Raw genomic sequence first — 20,821 nt, 5'->3', positions numbered from 1 at the left:
CTCTCTCTCTCTCTCTCTCTCTCTCTCTCAGCGCAGAGAAAACCACCTCAATCCTATCAACACACTTTACTGCAGTGCCTCAGAGTGAGGGAGGGAGTGAGAACAAGAAAGAGGGAGAGGCAGTGAGAACGAGAGAGAGAGACAGGGGAAAAAGGGAGGGGGTGGTAGATGATGAAGGCAAAGGGGGTGGTAGAGACGGAGGAGAGAGAGAGAGAAAGGAAAAGACGAGGCATGAGGATGGAATGTTGGCTACAAAGGGAGATAGAAATACTGTAGGAGAAACACCTCGTAAAAGGACAAGGAAAAAGAGAAAGGGAGAGACAGGTGGAAAGGAAAGGAAAGAAAAAGAGGCAACATTTTTCAGTGTCACTAGGGACGTTTAGCTGCACCGCGGGGGCAGGAGGGTGTGTGTGTGTGTGTGTGTGTGTGTGTGTGTGTTAGGGGACAGTAAGGAAAAGAGAACAGATTGGTTTAGAAAACAACCACAGGGAAGCTGAGGCATTGGAGGTCACAGTCTCAGCAGTAGTGTTGGGCAGATGCCACACAATGTGTGTGTCTGTGTGAGGACATTCAGAAAGAAAGATGTGTGTATGTTACATGTGCACTGAGAACGATACTGGCCAGATTAATTTGAGAGGTGGAATGTGTAATTACAAAGGTCAAAAGGGAAACCTGAAGGTTCAATGGGAGATATCTTGACTGTGTGTCTATAAGGTATCTGTCATCATTTCAAACAGCTGAGTGAGAGCAGAGGAAAGGACACACGTGTCACTGTAGCATAGCTGCTTCTAAATTAAAGGGACAGGCACAGTTTAGAAATGTACACACCCAGAAAATAGAGGTTTGGACTGGAATATTTCTGAAGAAACTGACAGATTTAGCTTTCAAAAACAAATGAAGAAATTAAGCCTTTAAATTAAATGCAGGATTTGGTTTAGGAGGAAACTAGAGGCAAGGATTGTACAATGTGAATAATAGAATCTGTATGATACCCTGGGTGCTTGTTATATTTTGGACCAATGTTTCAATATATATAAAAATTAAAGTTCATTTGATGAAATAAGTATTTGTAATTTTGTAGTGTATATGCATTCAAAAGTAAAACGTACAAACAAATACATAAAATATATTGACTTAATCATCTTATCAGGGATGTATAAAAAAATTGATCCAATAAAATTTTGTTCCAGTCCACTAAATTAGAATTACCACCTAACAATAATGTAATGCTATAACAGTTAGCAGACAGTAGATCAGAGATATAAAATCACAAGAAAATAATTTTGACCACCCACCATTCACATTAATCAGCACCGTCACCTTCAGATCTTGGTTTGAATATGGCCATACTCCAAAAATGAATCAGGTTCTTCACCAGCATCCCATTCTGACAGGTCTACAGACACAAAAAGGACAGTGGTGAGAAAAACGTTAAAACTGAAATGAAACATGTCCTCTGTCGAATTACAAATTTAAGAATCGGTTTAAGATCTGCGGATCCTACAAAACATCACATAAAAAATTAAGGGATATACATTGTATTTGTCATTTAAGGTGAAGATGATAACATCAGATGAATGATTATTAAGCAAAGGTTCTAGGTTTCTGACATTTCCTGATCTCCATATTGGTAGTTAAAGAAGCATCACCTTTTATCTGTGATGGCTTTTGGTTCCCCTGCCTCAATCTTGGTACAAATGTCCTGCCACATGATACAGTTATGCTGATTGGACTGGGGCTCATAAACTCCAAAGTCTGGCTGGGCTAACTGTTTAACGTTACATCTTTAGCAAACTTTGTTAAAGATTTCGACCTGAGTGCTTTGTCTTCACCTGTAAGGACTACCCTAAAATGTGTATAAAACTACAATGTGTAGCTTGTTAGACTTGACTGCAGCTAAGTTACCAAACAGCCGCTTTCTCAATAAAGAATTCTGCTGAAGATACACTGACTGAGTTGCCTGGTCTTCGCCTCAATAATTGCTTTTGTCATACTGTACACACTGTAGTTTTACTGGGCATAAAACTAAATGTTATCCTAGGCATTACTTACATAAACGTATTACTAATATTGTGCTCATTAGCAAGTGAAGCACGTCCGTTAGCCTTTTTTATTTGATTGTTTGTTGTTTTTCCATTTTTACCATTCTCTCCAACCCAGTATGCCTAGTCAAAGAGTACAGATTTGAACAATTACCACATTTAAAAGCAACATCTATGAGCATATAAAGAGGGTCACATCTTAAAATAATTCACCTTCGTTTTCGTATTTCGCTGGATGTCAGAAATGCATAAACTTGTCTCCTGTCCATGTTTAAATCGGCAAAGGCCTTCAGGCGTTTGGCGCCCCCGTGTGGACAACATGTTAGAAACACCAACAAGAGACAAATTATGGAACAGTACAAACAATAAACAAAATGCGAATAAAATATTCATGTGAAATGTTTGTGAGCATTTATATGAAAATAGTATAACACAGTTGTTTGTATAAATGCATATGAAAAATGATAACACGTCACACGTATATTCTATTTATATTTTAAATTGTCACAAATAAACTAGTCACCAATACAAGTGTAGGAGTTTGTTTGTTTAAAGGGATGCATGACATTACCACAAAACTTGAGTCACAATTTGCATTAGGCCAGATGAGGACCTACTGTATGTGGTCAAAATATTGCTTAATTTCGAATAAAACTTTCTTGTCAATTTCTTTTTTCTAGGTTTGCAAATCAGACACATTTTTCTCAATCACTGGCACTTTAAAAAAGAGCAACATCCCCACACACAACCAATGGGTTGTTCTTTGTCTTTTCAAATTATTTCAATTTAATTAACCTCGTTAATCTGCATGAAGGGAGCTAAAGACGAACAAGTAGGCTACTGTACAATCAGGTGTTATTAATCAAAGCTCCAGGACATGCAGTATGTTGTGTGTGTGTGTGTGTGTGTGTGTGTGTGTGTGTGTGTGTGTGTGTGTGTGTGTGTGTGTGTGTGTGTGTGTGTGTGTGTGTGTGTGTGTGTGTGTGTGTGTGTGTGTGTGTGTGTGTGTGTGTGTGTGTGTGTGTGTAGTTGAGGGTGGTTTTGTTTAGAAGTCATGTCAAGATAACCGTGAATGTGAGCAGGCGTGAATTTCCAGTAACATCAGTATAATGTGAAGTCAAAATGCATCTTGAAGTCATTGGGTCAGGCAGATATTATTACTGCTCATCGGTAATGACCTAGTCAGTGTCGCCATGGTGATACTGGCAACGAGCAGCATGCTGCATGTGCCAGTCTACATCAACATCTCAGAAGGCCAGTGGGCACACGAAGCACAAGCAGGTTTTTTTTTTTTTTTTTTTTTTTTTTTGTACTGGCCATAATTGTTTTCAATTATTTTCTGACAAACCAAAAATAACAAATGAGGAACATTAATAAAAAAGTTGATGTTTTTAAAATATTACAATATTTACCACTTAAATCAAGTCAACAGTGATAAAATATAAATTAACTCAACATAAATGATTCTATAAACTAAAAACTGAAATAAAAATATTGTACCACTGTAGACGATTTAGCTACAACGTATCCTACTTCCCCTGGCCCAGAAAGCAAATTGGTTTTTGGCCGGATCTGGCTTAATTTCGGCTATTTTTGCCCACATACCGCATGGAATTACGGCCCAAGGTTGGCCCAAGTGCTGTTTGCCGCAAGGCAACCAGATCAATACCGGAAGCAAACTCGCCCAGAGCTTTACAAAGTACCCAGATATTATCCAGAACTGGCCCAAAACGACGCCGTAATGCCCAACATTTTTGGGGAGTTCTTAGTTTGTATTGTGTATCAAATAAAACCAAAGAAGTGTCTTTTAAAATTGCTCACAGAATATATCCTGTGAAAGACACATTAGAGCGTTTTCATCTGGATATTGATTACAATTGCTGTTTTTGTAATTGTGAAAGAGAGTCTATTGTGCACTTATTCTTTGAATGTCCCTATTCTTCAATCTTTTGGAATGAGATGTCTCAATTTCTAGGTTTTAAAATGAATTGAAACCTTGTCTTAAATTTGTCTTCTGTCTTACTTCATACAAATGATTTTGAGTTTCCTATAAGAAAAATGTATGTTACCGATTTGTTTCTAGTAGGAAAATTTAATATTCATCAATCTAAGTGGAGTAACTCAAAACCCAACTTTGCTCATTTCAAAACAGCCTTTAAAATGTATTTTGAGTCTGTAAAATTTTTTAAAAATCGAAAAGCCCAAAGATCTGTATCCCTCCTAAAAGAATTTAATATATGTCTGTGATGCCCTCTATGTTTTGTTTTTTTTCGTTTTTTTCTTCTTTTTGTTGAATGTTTCAATGTTTTACTTATCAAATGTTATATTTATCAGAAAATGTGTAAAAGAAATGTCAAGAACTTGATTTCAAACTCTATGATTTTGAAAGTTGAATAAAAAAAAATAAAAAAAAGCTCCTCACTTCCTTATTATGAAAACAATCTTCTCCAATCGTGTGGTTTCAGCTCTAAAATTGTGCAAAAGTAACTTACTGTACACGCTTTTTTCATTTCATTTTGTTACGAAAACACAATATAAAAGCATTGTAGAACAATATTCTTTTAGAAACATTTTCACCGAGATTTTATTATGTGGTACTATGACTGAGTCACATTTTCGGTAATTTTATGATATTTTGATCATGTTTGTTTTGGTCACGGTTCGACAAAATATCGCGATAAGTAGAAATAAATACAGTCGAGTCTTTACAGATTATCTGAACACTATCAACTTCTACGTTGTCGGCGTGGTATCATTGACATTAGTCATTAAAATACTTACAATAATATTGGTTTTCATATTTGTGTTTGGTATCTCGATCTCGACCGTTAGGTGGTAGCATCGTGCAAGAGCAAACAGCGCGAGACCTCACTGGCGCGACCCGGTATTAATGCTGTGAGTGACGTCTTCACTTCCTCTTTGCTCCCGCACCGCGAGGGCAGCCATGGTGCGTATTGTTGTCCTGTGGACTTTCATCCAAAATCTGTTTTAATCCTAAGTTTTTGAACAATTTAGCCTTAAACAAAGTGCACAATGTGAATTTATACAGCATAGGCATTATTTAAAATGTTATATTGGGTTGTTTATATGACGAATAAGATGATTATTCTCTTTACTTGCCGACTTCACGAATAGTAATGTAGATGTTTTAACCGTGGCAGCATATGATTGGTATTTTAAATAAGTTTACTTAAACGCTTACGTTTTGTCTTTGCATATTCGAATGCATTATTCACACCATTTTAAGTTCCGGAATTGTATGTACATTTTAGTGAAAATATTGATTAGCTCGAGTGCTAGTTTGTCTCTTGGTAGTTGTCAGCGCCGCTGTAACGTTTTTGGACTTCGACTGCATGAGATTTCATTGACGAGGCGTGTTTTTCCGTAGGTAAACGTACCGAAGACCCGCAGGACTTACTGCAAAAAATGCAAGAAGCACCAGCCGCATAAAGTGACCCAGTACAAGAAGGGCAAAGACTCTCTTTACGCCCAGGGTAAGTCCTGAGAACTGGCTGGGACGTTGAACAGTGTAGATTTCACTGTCTGAAGAATTAATTGCATTTGTTTAATTGTTAATTTAGGGAAGAGGCGTTACGACAGAAAGCAGAGTGGTTATGGAGGACAAACGAAGCCTATTTTCCGAAAAAAGGTATGTTGGGTCTTGCAGATGGGTGCCATAGTATGGGAGTCAGAGTTGCCATGTTGCCTCAAATTCAAAAATGTCTTCAATATCGTTCCAACCCAGTACTGCTGGTGTTTATTTGACATTGATTTGATTTTAAATGGCTATTTCAAGTCATTTTCTATCATTGCAACTCATGGTATTTTTGCAACAATTATTAGATGTGTCAAATGATCAATGAGGACCTAGTGAAGTTCATTCAGTAAAGAGAGTAACTTCTCAGTATACAACAAAAATGTGGAATGTTATGAGAAGTGCTTTTGACCAAAATGAGGTCCATAGATTTGGTTTATGCACAAGTTTTCAAATGAATCCATGCGTATGCCAGAACCTGCATCTTTCCATAAAAATCATTGATGTGATTCTTCCGGGATAAATGATAAATATGATAAATAATTAAAAAGGCAAATCTTACAAGTCTTCGAATGCAATTGTATTTTGTTGGAGATCACCGTAGTTATCATTAGGATACTGTTTGCCGCCTACATATAAGATCAAAAACACACCTCATTATTTTCATCTGACCTTTTCAAACTGACCAAATGGACTGTTCTACCTCTGAACAGAAGTGCGCATCATTCTCCCGAAGGATATTCTCAGAACAGGAGTTCTGTGCTTCAGTTTGAGGAATTCTTGTGTATCTAGCACTCTAAGCTGACATTAAAACGAAGCATGCCACAGAAACGTTCTTCTAAGTTTCTTTAACTTCTGGATAATGAAGACTGCATAAATATTTAATCTAAATTTGTGCATCAAAATGATAGTCAAATCCTTCTGTTTACTTCGTTACTTAACTAACACCAGTAAAAGTGTAAGTAGTATAGAATGTGGAAGGTTCAAAGCTACATGTACAAATTACTATTCCTTAAGTGCCAAGTGTAAATGCAGCCTAAGTTGGGTTTATTTATATGTTGTTTGTGGAGAAACATAGCCCTCAATATTCATTGTTGATCATTGGATGTTTACATATCAGGTCTGATTGTCCCTATTTTTGCTGTAGGCTAAAACCACAAAGAAGATTGTGCTGAGGCTGGAGTGCGTGGAGCCCAACTGCCGCTCAAAGAGGATGTTGGCCATTAAGCGATGCAAACACTTTGAGCTGGGAGGAGACAAAAAGAGAAAGGTAATGAAATGCACATTAGCTGCTTAAAGAACAAGTAAAAAGGCAAATTGTAAACAATTTGTACTGACGATAAAACGTAGAAATGAGTGAAATGGTGGTTTGAAGGCGTTTAGTCATTAATTGTCTTAAATAGAAAATTGGAAATAATATTTGATTGATTTTTAGTGAAAGATTTGTGGTTACGTCTTCTAAAAGATTATCGGCTAGAAAATTCTCTTATTTGTGAGGCAGTCTTTCGAAAATAATTGCATGGATATAAGTGCAAACTAAAGCTGCAAAACTACTTGCTAAATCATTGGGTAAGAGATGTGGGAACCCTGATTTACTAAAATTAATCAGTGGGTGGATTATTATTATTTTTTTTTTATTTAAGTCGAACGTTTAAACTCTTTAATTAGAATGAAATCAAATGTGTGGGCTTTAAAATATGTATTTTTAGTACATAAAGTACTGTGAAGTCAAACTGTCCATGATCTGTATATTGGAAAAGGGGTGACTTAACAAATTGTACTTTGGCATCAAGACAGAACCATTGAAAAATGTAAAACTGTTTCTGACTGTTATAATATTTATGCATAATTTGTGTTTTCATCTTTCTTTCAGGGCCAGGTCATCCAGTTCTGAGCTGGGCCAAGTGCTTTTTTTGTGGTTTACCATCACTGTCAATAAAAGTTGTATACAGTTATGCTGACTTTGCCTTTCATTCAATGTCATTATCAAATTTCACTTTCAAATTAAGTTCCACACTAAGTGCACCATTGGGGACCAAAAAATACTCTAATGCTTTTGTAGTTAGAGGCAGAGGGAGGGGACATATGTTAGAAATTGTAACGCTTAAACTTGGCAGCTAAAGGAAAAGATGTTTTGAAAGCATTCATTGTCTGGTCTTTTTGCTCTAGTGAGTACAGCCATATTGTTAGTTCAACCTGAGAAAATAATATTTAAGCATGGGCAGTGAAAATGTACTATTACTTTTTTATCAGTTTTTAGATCCAATTTGATGCCTGTCAATAAAATGAAAGCTTGTATTGAGGTTTGATTGCTTTCCTATTTATGTTTATCTGTAAATGCATGACTAGAAAATATAATGCTAAACAAGTCTATCCTTGTGGGCCACCACCGCTTGATATGACCACAACCAAATTTATGCTTTCATATTCACTATAAATATGGTCTCCTGAATTAGGGCTTATTTGCCAATACAGTTATTTTTAATCCATGTAGCAGCATTAAGGTCTATTCAAAGTCTTCCTCAAACAGCCATGAGGAAGAATCCATTTATCACATTTATTTTTAACAGACAAACAAATGTGCTTAATGCAACAAAGGACTTTCACTGGAGTGATTCAGTCATTCTTCATATAAACTAAATGTTTATATGGTGTTTGTGTTCTTAGACGCGTGCACTGTAGCTCACTCATGCAGAGAAAACGTGTTCAATTTCAATGTCCTTGATACAGGATCTCATATTGTATTGGATTGTAACTGGCTCTCAAAATGGGATACTGGGAAGTTCATAAGTCGTAAAGGCTGTCAGGGTCGCAGTTCAGGGATAATGTCCTCATTTCTAAGCACTTTGTATGTGAACCAGTAGAGCACATTGAAAACAAGGAAGCTGAGCGGGAAGGCGGCTCGTGAGATGGTGTCGATCCGTTTAGCTCGTTCCACGAAGCGCCGGCGGATGTCAAACAGAATGTGGCCGGGCGGAAGGCCTGCAAACATGGCAGCAGCCTCAGAGAGAGGCCCGTCCCCAGACAGACAGGTGTCCATCTCGTATCCCGTGAAGTACAGGTCCTGGTTATGTGAGGCTAACTGCTCTTCCTTAAGAAAAACATAACAAAAAAAAAAAAAATAACAAAAAAATGCAATATACACTTGTAAAATTATGGTTTTCAAAAACTCTCCCAGGCTGTATTTTTTTTTTATCAAAATAAAAACTACAAATTTTACTATTTTAAATTGACAGTTATATGTTTTGATAAAAAAAAATTTAAATGTATTATATTTCTGAAATGGCAACGCTGTATTTTCAGCATCATTACTCCAGTCTTCAGTGTCACATGATCCTTCAGAAAGAAATATTTCTTATTATTATCAATATTGATTAACTGTACTGTTTAATATTTTTGTGGAAAACATTTGTTGTCAGGAATAGATAAAAAAATATATAAATCTTTTTGTAACATTATAAATGTATTTACTGTCTTTTGATCGATTTAATGCATTCTTGCTGAATAAAAGCATTCCTTTCCTTACTGTCACAAAACTTTTGAAATCCTCTTTGTTATTTCAGAACTTGCATTACATGAAACGGGAAGACAGCAGAGTAATATGGGAGACATGAAAGTAGCACCATTACGTTGCCATCAATCATGGTCATTACATAAAGATATTGGACGGCTCAATGTCACAACTGACCAATCAGAATCAAGTATTCATTAGAGAAGCATGTTTATAAGTAAATATATAGTTTGTGGGTGCATACCCGTGCGCAGGCACTGCATTTGCGTTGTGCGCTTTTGCTTGGTGTGCTCCCTGTGACGTTGTTGCTTTTGTTCTTCGTCTCTGCTCCTCCAGCCTGACCAGAGGCCTGAAGACAAAACAAAGACACATTTAAAAACGGATTCATCATTTATTCAAACAATAAAATATTCTCTTCCCATCTTCAACAGACCTCCCTGTCTGGCTTATCTGTAACCATGCATTAGAGATATGAAACAGGGTCACAATGTACCTTAAAAATCTCTGAGGGCATGAACATTTGTACAGATATATCTTTTATTTGTCAGCAGGTACCAGTCTGAATCATTTAGTGTTTTAAACAAGGCATTTATTTACTCTCCAAGATACATGCATTTTCTATTAGTTTTTCAGTCTAAATACGTTTTGTCAGTTGCAATAATTTTCCTTGGCCTTTTCTCTCTTTTTTGTGCCAGCTTTCTTTGGCTTTCCTCAAGTTTTCTCTTTTCTTTTCCATGGAGGTAATTTATTCTAAGTGATATCTTGTATTTATTTGTGTGTGTGAGAGAGAGATCAACAATGACAGTGTATTTGTTCCTTTGGGAAAGGATGCTTTATTAAGGATGAGATACAGTCAGTTTGGTGCGTTTGTGTTGAATCATATTGTGTTCAGTTCGCTGCCTTGGGCACACATAAGATCAGACAGCCTACTGAACCACACTGCTGGAACCAAACAGCCAGACAGAGTGTGTGTATGTGTGTTTTAGTATGTATGTGGCTAACACCACATTCACAATAATGTGTTTTTTATTTGTTCATTATGCCTAAAAGCTTGAGTGCAGTAGTATGTTAGCTTGTTTGCATGTTCTATACCTAACAGCATCCCTAAGGCAAATGAGGGGGCATAGCGCCACCAACTCACCCACTGGGCTACACACACACACACACACACACACACACACACACACGACCTGCCCTGCAGGGCGATAGAGGGGATATGGAGGAGGAATAGAAAAGGACAGGATAGTGTAATATTTATTCTCTCTGCTCTTTGTAGCAGGACAGAGTCTGCTGTGTCCAAAAGAAAGCCACGATGTTCTCTCAACTAGCTGGTTAAGAGCAGAGTAACAAAGAAAAGGAAATAACTGCAATCTTTGCAGACTAAAACTCCTGAGAGGAGTCTAGGAATAGCCTCCTATTCCAGGCAGACAAAGGGCATGTCTGGGTCATAATACACCTCAAAAAATCAAAAGACAAAACAAGTAATTATATGTAGCATAAAGAAAATGAATTTTCTTTTTAGGACCAATAAAAGTGCATTGTGAGATTTTCCATTAAAAGCACAATTACCCCCCACCCCATTCTCATTAGCGTAATCCATCTGGATGTTTTTCTTAAGGGTTTGTTTGTATGTTTTCACTCATTTCACATATTTCAAATTATATATTACTTTCACTTAAAAAAACATAAAACATGTTCGACATGATTCATGAGATTTACCTTTATAGCCATTGTCATTGAGTATTACACAAAATGCAATTTTGCAATGTTCAAAGTTAAAATACTGTCAAAATATATGTGACAGCTTAATATTTAGAATTTATGAGAAAGCCATTTGTATTTTAAAAAAAAAACTTTTAAAATGCTGCTTTGTTTATTTGAGCTTGACCCAACAACAATGGATCAACCAATGGCGTGAGCTTTGGGCGGGACTATCTGTCTCAACAAACAATAGATTAAAATTCAGAAAACCTGTTTGAATACAATGATTACTTTAGCTATTCTATTTGGTGGAGCTGATAGCCCAGAAATTACACATTTCAACTTTAAAAGAGAAATGATGTTGAACTTATCAGTTTCGTATTCAACATCACAGGGACATTCTCCATATTTAAAATCCTGCAGCTTTTTCGCTTTCTTCCCATTCATGTTGTCCCATATTTTTATGTGGAAATAATAGTATTACTCATGACATACTTTTTATGCCATCACTGACCTTCCCTCTCTGCTCTGGAGGGGGCCAGGCGGCTGCTCGTGAAACATCATTGGGACACAGTGGTTGTACAATCTAGAACACTCATGATTTCACTGAGAGCAAGTCATGTAGTGTAAACTGCACAGTTCAGCCCGACATTTTAAAATCATGTAGTGTGAACTAGGCTTAGGGCACTTAATGCATATCTCACGTGTACAACAGAGGAAAGTTTCTGACTGCCACTCACAGCTCTATAGCGTTGTTCCTCTCGTAGTTTTCTCCGCAGTTTGAAGAATTCTTTGTGTTGCCGAGATACAAAGTTAACAGCTGCATACTCCAGCAAAGCAGCAAAGACAAACAGCAAGCACACTGCCATCCAGATGTCAATAGCTTTCACATAGGATACCTGTACATATGCACACACAGCGTAGTTAATGCAAACACATATGTTAAAGGAACATTCTTGATTGAACACACATTAAGAATCTGTCAAATGCGGTTGATTGAGAGAAAAAAAAACTGTTTTAACAAGGGATGCACAGATAGGATTTTTTGGGAGGGGGGCTAACAACTAAACACTTGCTCTCATTGAAATAGATTAGTGTTTTGATTGTGTTTTAAATTTCACAAATGCATATTGCTACCTGGTTTATTTTTCATGCTATTTGCAGATGGTTTTAAATTGATCAAAAATCGGCAGATGAACATATGGGTGGCCGATACATCAATGTATCTCTATTCTCTAGTTTTAACAGGTCATACAGGTTTAGGAAAACATTAGGGTGAGTAAGTAATGACTGATAGTGGATGAATGTACAGATGGATAAAGTAGATTCTCTCCCACCTTAGGCAGTGATGCTCTCGATCCAGAGCTCTGTGTTGTCATGGTGAGAACTGTAGTGATGCCCAGCCCAACCCGGGCCGGGGCAGCATCCATGTTGATCCAGAAGGAGACCCACGACAGGATAACAGTTAAGAGGCTGGGAATGTACATCTGGATCAGGTAATAACCCATCTGCCTCTCCAGATGAAACTTCACCTCTATACAAGTGAACTTACCTGGGTGAAACACACACTCATGTTAGACAGCAAGAATAAACTAGCATCATTTATAGTTTCTTATACTAACCAAACACATTGCAAGCCCCTAGCAACCACCCCAAACAACCACTGAGAACACCTCAGCAAACGCAGAGCAACCCGCTGGAAACAACACATTTAGAAAACCTTAGCAACTGCATAGTGTGATGGATTTAAAAAAATAAATGAAATAGTAAACTGTTTATCAAACTAATCACAATTCTAACATCTAACCTTACTTCTTCTTTAGGCCTTGAACAAAATGTAGTGGAAAATTCTGAGATGCTGGCTAGACGATATGAAAAATATAACAGTCTAGAATAGTCTCATGACATATTGAGTAATCAACTGAACTTTTAACTTTTTCCATTTTTATAATGATTTGAGATCTAAGTTTGCTCCTACCTAGTAACAGAAGGGTTTGGAAATTATGTAATGCCCCATGTCATTTTTGCCATGCTCCTATAAAAACTGTTGCTGGTGGAACTCTCTCTGAGATTTGTCTGATTAAAGCATATTCAAAGGCATTGTCTGGAGTCTGTCTAAGTTAATGCTGCACAGCAAGTTAGTTAGTGGAACAAGTTATTTAGCGAAACACTAGAGATCTTACTTCTATTCCCAAGTGATAATGTGGAACGGGTTAAGAACACTAGTTACCTTATTCCCAAGTGATAGTGTTCGAAAGGTGGCGAGACGTAGTTTAACTCTTTGTGAGACTCTTAGGCGGGGTTAGATTGTGGTCAGGTAACTTTAATTCTTAGGCATTTTAGAATAGCTACACTTTGGCATCAACGAGCAGTCAGAGGTGAACTCAAGTATAATATTTTCAGGTGTCTGTCAGGTGTGCGTAGGGGAAAAAATCTACCACGATAGCAACCCCCTAGCAGTTTTGAACGGACAAGCATCAATTATTTTTACTTCTAAAAACCTATTTGTCATTATTATTCCCCATAACACGTATTATCGATCTTCTGAAATGTTTAACTATTTATATCAAAATGAAATGGTGGAATTGTGCTGTACATCACAGTGCTCAATATTTCAGTTGAAGCTTTACTGTGGTATTTAGTGCTGTACCAGTGTTGTAATGTTTTGTACAGTATCCCAGGTCTTTCTCCTCTTTTAGGACAAACTGGGGCAGCATAAGGTCATCAGCCACTTGCACTGGGCCTTCATCCAACCACTGAAATATCAGATCATTCATAGTGTAGCCAACTAGAGAGAGAGAGACAGAGAGAATAATGTGCATATAAAAGAGAAATGAGATAAAAAATGAAATTAGTTGATGATGCTGAGTCTTACAGCTCTCTAACTGCATAGTACAAATCTGTATGTCCATTGGAAAATTCTTCAGATCCATAGGACACGACAGAATTAGAGTGAGTCTGAGAGAGAGAAGAGACATTTCTGATTATATTTCGTGCAATAATTTGGAATTATTACCTATAGGGGATAATATCGCACCTGATGCTATACAGCACATTTCCATTCTGGAAAATCCTCAGCAGCTTGTTGTCCGTGGTGACCTCATGAAAGTTGGCGCCTTTCTCATTGGCGAAGAACAAGTCTGGCTTCCAGATGGAGTCTAGCATTGATGGATCCAGATCCAGGGAATCATCTGGATACTCTTTATAAGCCAGCCGTGGATCATTCCACTGTTGCCGCAGAAAAACGTTCAGCCGATAATCCTGACGAGTTACAGTAGTGTTGAGAAATGTATCAGATTGGCAAAGCAGCCGAGTAAAATATGTAAATATTGAAATTCTATCTATCTCTCTGTGTGTGTGTGCGTTTGTGTGTACATGTTTTTCTATCCTGGTGGGGACTGAAACCTGAATGCACACAGACTATGGGGACCTAAATTGAGGACCCCATGGGTAAACACGCTTATAAATCATACAGAAATATGTTAAAATGCAGAATGTTTCCTGTGATGGGATAGGGACAGTGTAAGGGGATAAAATATACAGGTTGTACAGTATAAAAACCATTACGTTTATGGAGAGTCCTCAAAAAGACAATAAACCAGACATGAGTGAGTGTGTGTGTCTGTACCATGGTGGTCTCTGTGATGGAACCAAAGCTGTTGATAAAAATGTTGCAGGTGACATTTACAGGAGGGCCTAAAAAGGAAAAAGAACATCGTAAGAAACAAAAGCACCCCTCTCGATACTTAAACCAGCCTAAAATGCTTCACTGGTCTTACCTGCTTTACAGTGGTCTAGCCCAGGGGTGCACAACCCTGCTCCTGCCGATCAACTGTCCTGCACAGTTCATCTCCAACCCTAATTAAACACACCTGCCTTTAATTTCCAAGTGACCCTGAAGACCTTAATTGGTTGCTTCAGGTGTGTTGGGCACCCCTGGTCTAGCCTGTTCAGCCTTGTGTTTTACTGGTCATCCAGATTGATTAAATCCAGCAAACCAGACCAAAATGAACAAATAATCTTTGGCCAGCCTATATAAGCTTTTTTTTTTCAGCAGGAATAACAGTCGACTAAAGGTGTGATCCATAGTGGCCGAAAAGAAAAATATTAAAAACTCAACATCTGTGTCAACCATTTTAACATGTTAGATTAGATAAATAATTCAAGCAGAATTGACCTGCTGTGTCAGCTTCAGTGTTTTGAATAAAAAAAAATTCTCAAGCAGCAAATAACAGATAGCAACAGAAAAATACTGAAGAGGTTGTCTGAGATTGTTAAATCAATTTACAAGTGATGAAGCATTTTCATGAACACGAAAAGCCCATAGCGAACCAGACAACTGTAAAATGCCTCATTCGCGAACTACACGGCTGGCTATGCTAATTTAGCCGATATGTTTAATTAGCACTCGGTTGCTCTGTAAATAATGCAGCATTTTATTTATTGATTTAATGTTCATGACATTAGCGATATATATAGCTTATCAGAGGGGACATTCCCCCCACATACGCTGACAGCCACATCTCTGAGATGTAGAACACATATGAAATATATACGAGCTCAGAGACACCCACAGAGAGAATTCAAGAGAGAGATTGTGAGAAAAAAAGAGGAGTGAGGAAAGAAAAAGAAAAATTCCAGTTTTAAAAACATAAGCAAGAGAAGGAATGGAAAAGACTTATTTAGGTCTGTGGGTTAACATGCACTCGAGTGGACAGCATGACAAACTAAATGGCCCTAATGCCAACGGAAAAAATCCTCACAGAAGCTGTTGTGACACTTTTTACGGAGAGAAAACTAGCGTGAGCTGACAGCCGTATCCTGCATGTTTCTGAAATCATTCTCATCGACTGGGACTGAAAGTCTCGTATTCTGTCGGTTTTCGCCTGTGGCTTTCTCTGGTTGAATGGTCACTGGGAATCTGTGTGAGGTGGGGAAGGGAAAAAATAGACTAGAGAACTCTTCGGGAGGGGATCTCATCTTTAATGAGATCTTATGTTTCTCTGTGTTTTCGGGCTGCAGCACTTTTTCACATGCAAGGCTCAGAGAGAATGTAAATATATTCTTTGCTGACCACATCAAATTTTCCTGCCAAAACCATCTATCTACAGGAGATTAAGCTGCAACAGCAGTTTTACTTACTTCTGTGTTCCCTTATGTGATGTTTAAAAATGACCAGACTATCATTGAAAGAGTTTGAAAGAAGAGAGAATGAGTGACAAGAGAAAGACCGTAGTAGACTGACTCCTAAAGTCTTCCAGGGGTGGTGATGACGCAGTGGACAAGACACATGCCTTTGGTGTGAGAGACCTGGGTTCAAATCCACTGCGAGACACCAATGTGACACATAACCCCTAGTCAAGTGTCACATTGGTGTGACACTTAACTAGGGGTTAGAGTTTGAGCAGTGGGCCGCCGGATGGTGTTGCGAAGAACTTGCGATGTGTAATTATTTTCAGACCAGCCCTCGCAACCTCAGAACACTACCGGACCACCGTATAGTTTATAACATTTAAACAATATACGTTATAAAACACCACTCACAAAACACAAACTTTTGAACGGTATAGTGTTGAACACTATACCGTTCAAAAGTTTGTGTTTTTTTTAAAGAAGTCTCTCATGGCTCGTTTCCACTGAGCAGTATGGTACAGTATGGTACACAATTATTTGTGTTTCCACTGTCAAAAGTTAAAACTTCAATGAGCTCACTGTTTCTGCCTTAAATTATAACATTGTTTAAATTAATACATCTATAGCTAATTGTGATTTGTATGTGCTTTTTTGAAATACATAACTTAGACAGCTACCTCTGATAACAGATCCCTCTAAATTGTAATGTGGGCTTGAAATGATGAGTATTGTGAAAAGTGCTACTTAAATAAATGTGATTTTTTTATCACACAGTAATTGACTGTTTTTGCCTCTCATTTGCATAAATTTTTTTGATGCACTCATTACTATCTAAATATTTTATCTAAATCATGCTACAGTAGATTGGAGTGGAATACCTTTAAAGTTGGGCCTGATCCGAGCATCATATCCGGACGTTTTCCCCATTAGTTTATCCAGAAAATCAGACGGTGACATGGGCTTCACCCTACTGCTGGGAGATTTTAGCTCCTTACTAAACACACACCTGAGAGAGATGAAATAATAATTATAAAATTACATCAGATCTACACCCATCTCCAACAGAATCATCAAATTAAATAGCAGTTTGTTTTTCAGTGGGGTCCAAATTCTGAAACCACTAATAAAATTGCTTTAGCATTTTACAAAATCCTCATGAATCTGATTTCCCTCAACCATTTATATAGAATAACTGATGTGCTTTGCATTCATCTCTCCCTCTTTGTCTTCAGAAACTTCAATTTATTCAGTCTAATTGGAAGTTAAATGACCAGAATCCCATTGTGGTGTCAGACTTTTGGACTGTATTTGTGTGTGGTTTAATAAGTATACTCTATGAGCTCTTTCTGTTGTTAATTTTAACATTCACTGGTGCCAAAAGGCTTTATTACCTTTCCATTATTAACTGAATGCTTTGGTAATAATGTTGGCCAATTTGAAAAGTGAATGGCGGAGGGAAATCTGCTTGCTAACTTAAAGCCTTTAGTAAGCCTTTAAATGAGCACATCAATACGTCATCTACCCCATGTTTTATTAAAAAAAATCCTCCACTGGACACATCCTGTCTGTTTCTCTGTGTGGCTGCAAAATTAAACAGCATTGGCATTTTTATTGCCTTGGCCCTAATTGCAGTTTGTATAAGGTGTTAATATTTTATTAAGAGTTAAGTGGAAGTCCAAGTAGGGGAAAAGTCAGTTCTTTCTCACACACACTTTGAATCTTATTCTATATTTAGAGAAATTTTCTGGTCCAGTTCCTCTTCAATTTCGCTGTCTGTTTGTAAGCAGAACTGTGGCAAATTCGATTTTTGAAAGCATAAAGTCCGTTTCAGACAGCGTACAGGGAATGGAAATAAACACACAACGAATGCATCATCAGGTGAGTGAAGAACAAGAAATGTCTTGTTCCAGATAAGACAATAATAGTTCAATCTCATTATGTGAACTTCAATAAATCTGTAATATCAGTAACAGTGAAAAATGACTTTGGACAGAGCTGTCTCTATGTGTCAGCCTCATACATCAGAGACCCAGATACATAAAGCCAACAAACACACACTCTGAAAACATAAGAGTGCTCCCCGGGATTAAAATAAACCTATCACCCATGAAGACTTCTGAACTGAACACACAAACAAAATACAGACGACTGAGCACACAAACACACACAAGTATGGAAAAAAAAATTTTAAGGAAGAAACTGATCATTTTAACCAATTACACAGATACACCTGAGTTCTTCTGAAGACATTTTAAAACTACATTTGTATCCTCACAAAAAGCCTCTACAAGTGTTTTAATGAATGACATGCTGAAACCAGTGAGGAATGATGGCACACCTGTGAAAAACTCACCTGATGACCCCTTCAAACATCCACCAAACCAGTAAGAGCTCCAACAGGATCCTCCAGATCACAGAAAACATCCTTTCACTATTCCGCTGCGCTCTTTTCCTCTCTGGTGTCCCGTGGCTAGAGCTCAATAAGCAGATGTGTTATGGAGGGGCAGGACGCCCATTCCGATGCACTCTGGTCTCTCCTCCACTGCCATCTGACTGAGCACCGCATCCCAAGACGGGCACACTAAGAGTGTGTGTGTGTGTGTACGGGGGGTCTTCTGCTCTTTCTTTCTCTCTCTATCCACATGTTAGCCTGAGGTGCAGTTCTTAGAGAAAAGAGAGGCAACAGGGCGTAAGATGCATTTATAGACTTTTATCAGAATAAACAAATGTGACACGACTCCACCTAAGGGGCTCCAGATCCACATCCCAAGACGCACTGCAGCAGAGGACAAACATCCATCCATCCATCTTTTCTGATATCTATATTCTTGACACATAACATGGGCTGTTGCTTAACAGTAAGATTTAGGTTCAAATGATGTATTAAAAACAGTTTAGATTGTAGGTTCTGTGACTGGTCACCATTTATTTTGAATTTCCTATCATTTTTAATCACCTTTATGCCTGGCAGTTTACTTCAAGTCTTTAACGTTACAAATACCGCATGTATAGTCTCTTAGTAAATATGAAACATAATATACACACTGCTGGTAAAAAAGGTTTGGGTATAAGATTGTGAAGTCTCATTATAAACAGTTTATTATTACCAACATTATTAAAAAAATATATATATATTATCATGAAAAAAAATTATTCTTTGAAGAAGTTCAAAAGAACAGCATGCATTTAAAATCTTTTTTAAATCATTTGTAATCCTGTAAATGCTCCACTCTATATATGTATTTGTGTGGAACATATAGGTTATATATATTTTCCATACTGAAAGCTGAAAATGTGTTTTTGAAAGCAGAATGTGCAGGAACACAGTTTCCGTCACCCCCCTTTTATACTGCTTTACATGAAACGGACACTCACTAGGACAAAGATGTGGAGTAAAAGAGAAAAAAAATAAGACAAGAAGAGTGGGTGTAAGAAAAACAACTGAAAAAAAAAAAAGAAATCCTACTGAGCTCTATGTGTTGAGTCACAGTGGATAACTAGGCCAGTGTTAATTTTAATGTATCTTCTCTCCAGAGTGAACCAAACTAAAGAAAAACAAGCCCAGTTTTTCTCTGAAATGACACACACTCAGCGTTCATGTCCATGATGTGTTAAAACATTGCCTTGACCTCTGGAGGAATTGGAGCACATGCTACAGTACGCACACACACTTATGCTCCCAGCCAACATAATTATCCAAGACCCACCAAATACACACACCACTGACTTCTAATCATTAACACATCTGAAAACAGTTATTAACCAATGAATCGTAAAATTTGAAACGCCACATAAACACACATTCACTTCAATTTTTCAGTTTCCACAGGGGTTAAAGGTACTCAGGCATTCTGAACTGAGAATTCATGGCTGACTCCAGATTAACTGGCGTGGAAGCAGAAACTTGTGTGTGTTCGGGTCAGCGACATCCACCCTGTTCATATGCTTTAGAGAATATTGTGGTCCTAAAGAACGATCTCAGAAACATCTGATCTTGTTTTTGTGGAGGCTGGAGGCTCAGATTTAATACAGAACTCAACTCAGTCATTGCAAACCACCAAAAATACACACACACAATGTTAAATGTGCTCCCCGCTGATAGGAAAACAAAGAGTAACTATTTTACCCAAATTGTGAATGTGATGCAACATAAAGACAGCGTATAGCGAAATAACAACCTTCCGTTAAGTGGTCTACAACGCAATGCTATGTTGTCCAATTCACAAATAAAAGATTTGTACAGCATTAATAGAGAGGATTTCACATTTAATCAATTTAGCTGAAATAATCTGAACCTGAAATCGCTACCCAATCTCATAGGTATAGTACAAGTATATCCTATTCAGTATACTGTAAAGCTAAATCTTAAAACTCTTAAATTCCACGGCATGTTTAATCCTGCTTTGAAAATAAAAAAAATCTGCAAAAATTAATTAGATAAAATATTGAATTAATATTAATCTGTAATCTGTACCAAGGTTACAAAACAACATCCAAATAGCATTTGGAGACGTCAAAATATTTCATTTAACATCAAAATTTCATTATTTCTCAAACTGTATTTTTCTCCTATGCCACATCACTCTGCAGAAAGAATGAGCATTTTCCTATTACTCGGACCTGTATATCAGAGCGCTGGTGCATAAGAAAATAGGTCAAGGCTATGTTAGGGAACATGTTTGCAGGCAATCACAGGTTTAATGAGCCTTACCATATTGCATCTTCTCCACACATCTCAAAACCCTCAGGGCCACACCCATATCGGAGACACGGGCGTTCAAATGCACAACCTTTCAATTTCTTGCACTTGCAGATGGTTGGTATGTTCCTGGAAAGACTTCTGGAAAGGCCGAACAATCACTGTATGGTGTTGATAAATGTTAACAAAAAATAAGTTAG

The 20,821-nt window shown here is 37.5% G+C and overlaps 3 protein-coding genes across 5 annotated transcripts in view; 1 reads left to right on the top strand and 2 right to left on the bottom strand.

The window, feature by feature from the left end:
* sptbn4a (spectrin, beta, non-erythrocytic 4a) overlaps positions 1–1,396 on the bottom strand; it is a 28,866-nt gene extending 27,470 nt beyond the window's left edge. Inside the window, exon 1 of the mRNA XM_039659320.2 lies at positions 1,296–1,396. The gene's annotated coding sequence lies outside the window, so the exon portion shown is untranslated. The remainder of the gene's footprint in view (positions 1–1,295) is intronic.
* A 3,466-nt stretch (positions 1,397–4,862) lies between these two features.
* rpl36a (ribosomal protein L36A) lies at positions 4,863–7,532 on the top strand. Its single transcript, XM_039659327.2, has 5 exons — positions 4,863–4,989; positions 5,431–5,536; positions 5,624–5,691; positions 6,725–6,847; positions 7,451–7,532. Exons 1-5 carry the CDS (start codon positions 4,987–4,989, stop codon positions 7,469–7,471), a joined length of 321 nt encoding a protein of 106 aa, XP_039515261.1. The 5' UTR covers positions 4,863–4,986; the 3' UTR covers positions 7,472–7,532.
* glra4b (glycine receptor, alpha 4b) lies at positions 6,755–20,745 on the bottom strand. Of its 3 annotated transcripts, none has more exons than XM_089130460.1 (10): positions 20,634–20,745; positions 18,276–18,585; positions 16,801–16,928; positions 14,418–14,485; positions 13,827–14,050; positions 13,440–13,747; positions 12,127–12,341; positions 11,530–11,688; positions 9,333–9,437; positions 6,755–8,668 (listed from the first exon to the last, which is right to left on the bottom strand). In XM_089130460.1, the coding sequence occupies exons 2-10, from the start codon at positions 18,344–18,346 to the stop codon at positions 8,381–8,383; spliced, it is 1,566 nt and encodes a 521-aa protein (XP_088986586.1). In that variant the 5' UTR covers positions 18,347–18,585; positions 20,634–20,745; the 3' UTR covers positions 6,755–8,380. The 3 variants fall into 3 exon arrangements, with proteins under 3 accessions (XP_088986586.1, XP_039515257.2, XP_039515258.2); XM_039659323.2 differs by lacking the exon at positions 20,634–20,745 and having other exon boundaries at positions 13,440–13,577; positions 13,665–13,747; positions 18,276–18,554; XM_039659324.2 differs by lacking the exons at positions 16,801–16,928; positions 18,276–18,585; positions 20,634–20,745 and adding an exon at positions 14,569–14,640 and having other exon boundaries at positions 13,440–13,577; positions 13,665–13,747.
* Positions 20,746–20,821: the final 76 nt, after the last annotated feature.

This window comes from Pimephales promelas, chromosome 4 (assembly GCF_988280905.1).
Source record: "Pimephales promelas chromosome 4, fPimPro1.hap1.1, whole genome shotgun sequence".
In the NCBI taxonomy this organism is placed as follows: Eukaryota; Metazoa; Chordata; class Actinopteri; order Cypriniformes; family Leuciscidae; genus Pimephales; species Pimephales promelas.
This window is presented reverse-complemented; position numbering and strand designations above follow the sequence as displayed.

Coding starts and splice junctions, on each gene's coding strand:
- glra4b (XM_089130460.1), bottom strand. CDS start 18,346: ATGTTTTCTGTGATCTGGAGGATCCTGTTGGAGCTCTTACTGGTTTGG. Junction 16,929..18,275: donor ATGTTTGAAGGGGTCATCAG/GTGAGTTTTTCA, acceptor CATCTCTCTCAG/GTGTGTGTTTAGTAAGGAGC. Junction 9,438..11,529: donor AGGAACAACGCTATAGAGCT/GTGAGTGGCAGT, acceptor TTTTGTCTTCAG/GCCTCTGGTCAGGCTGGAGG.
- rpl36a (XM_039659327.2), top strand. Junction 5,692..6,724: donor AGCCTATTTTCCGAAAAAAG/GTATGTTGGGTC, acceptor TTTTTGCTGTAG/GCTAAAACCACAAAGAAGAT. Junction 6,848..7,450: donor GAGGAGACAAAAAGAGAAAG/GTAATGAAATGC, acceptor TCTTTCTTTCAG/GGCCAGGTCATCCAGTTCTG.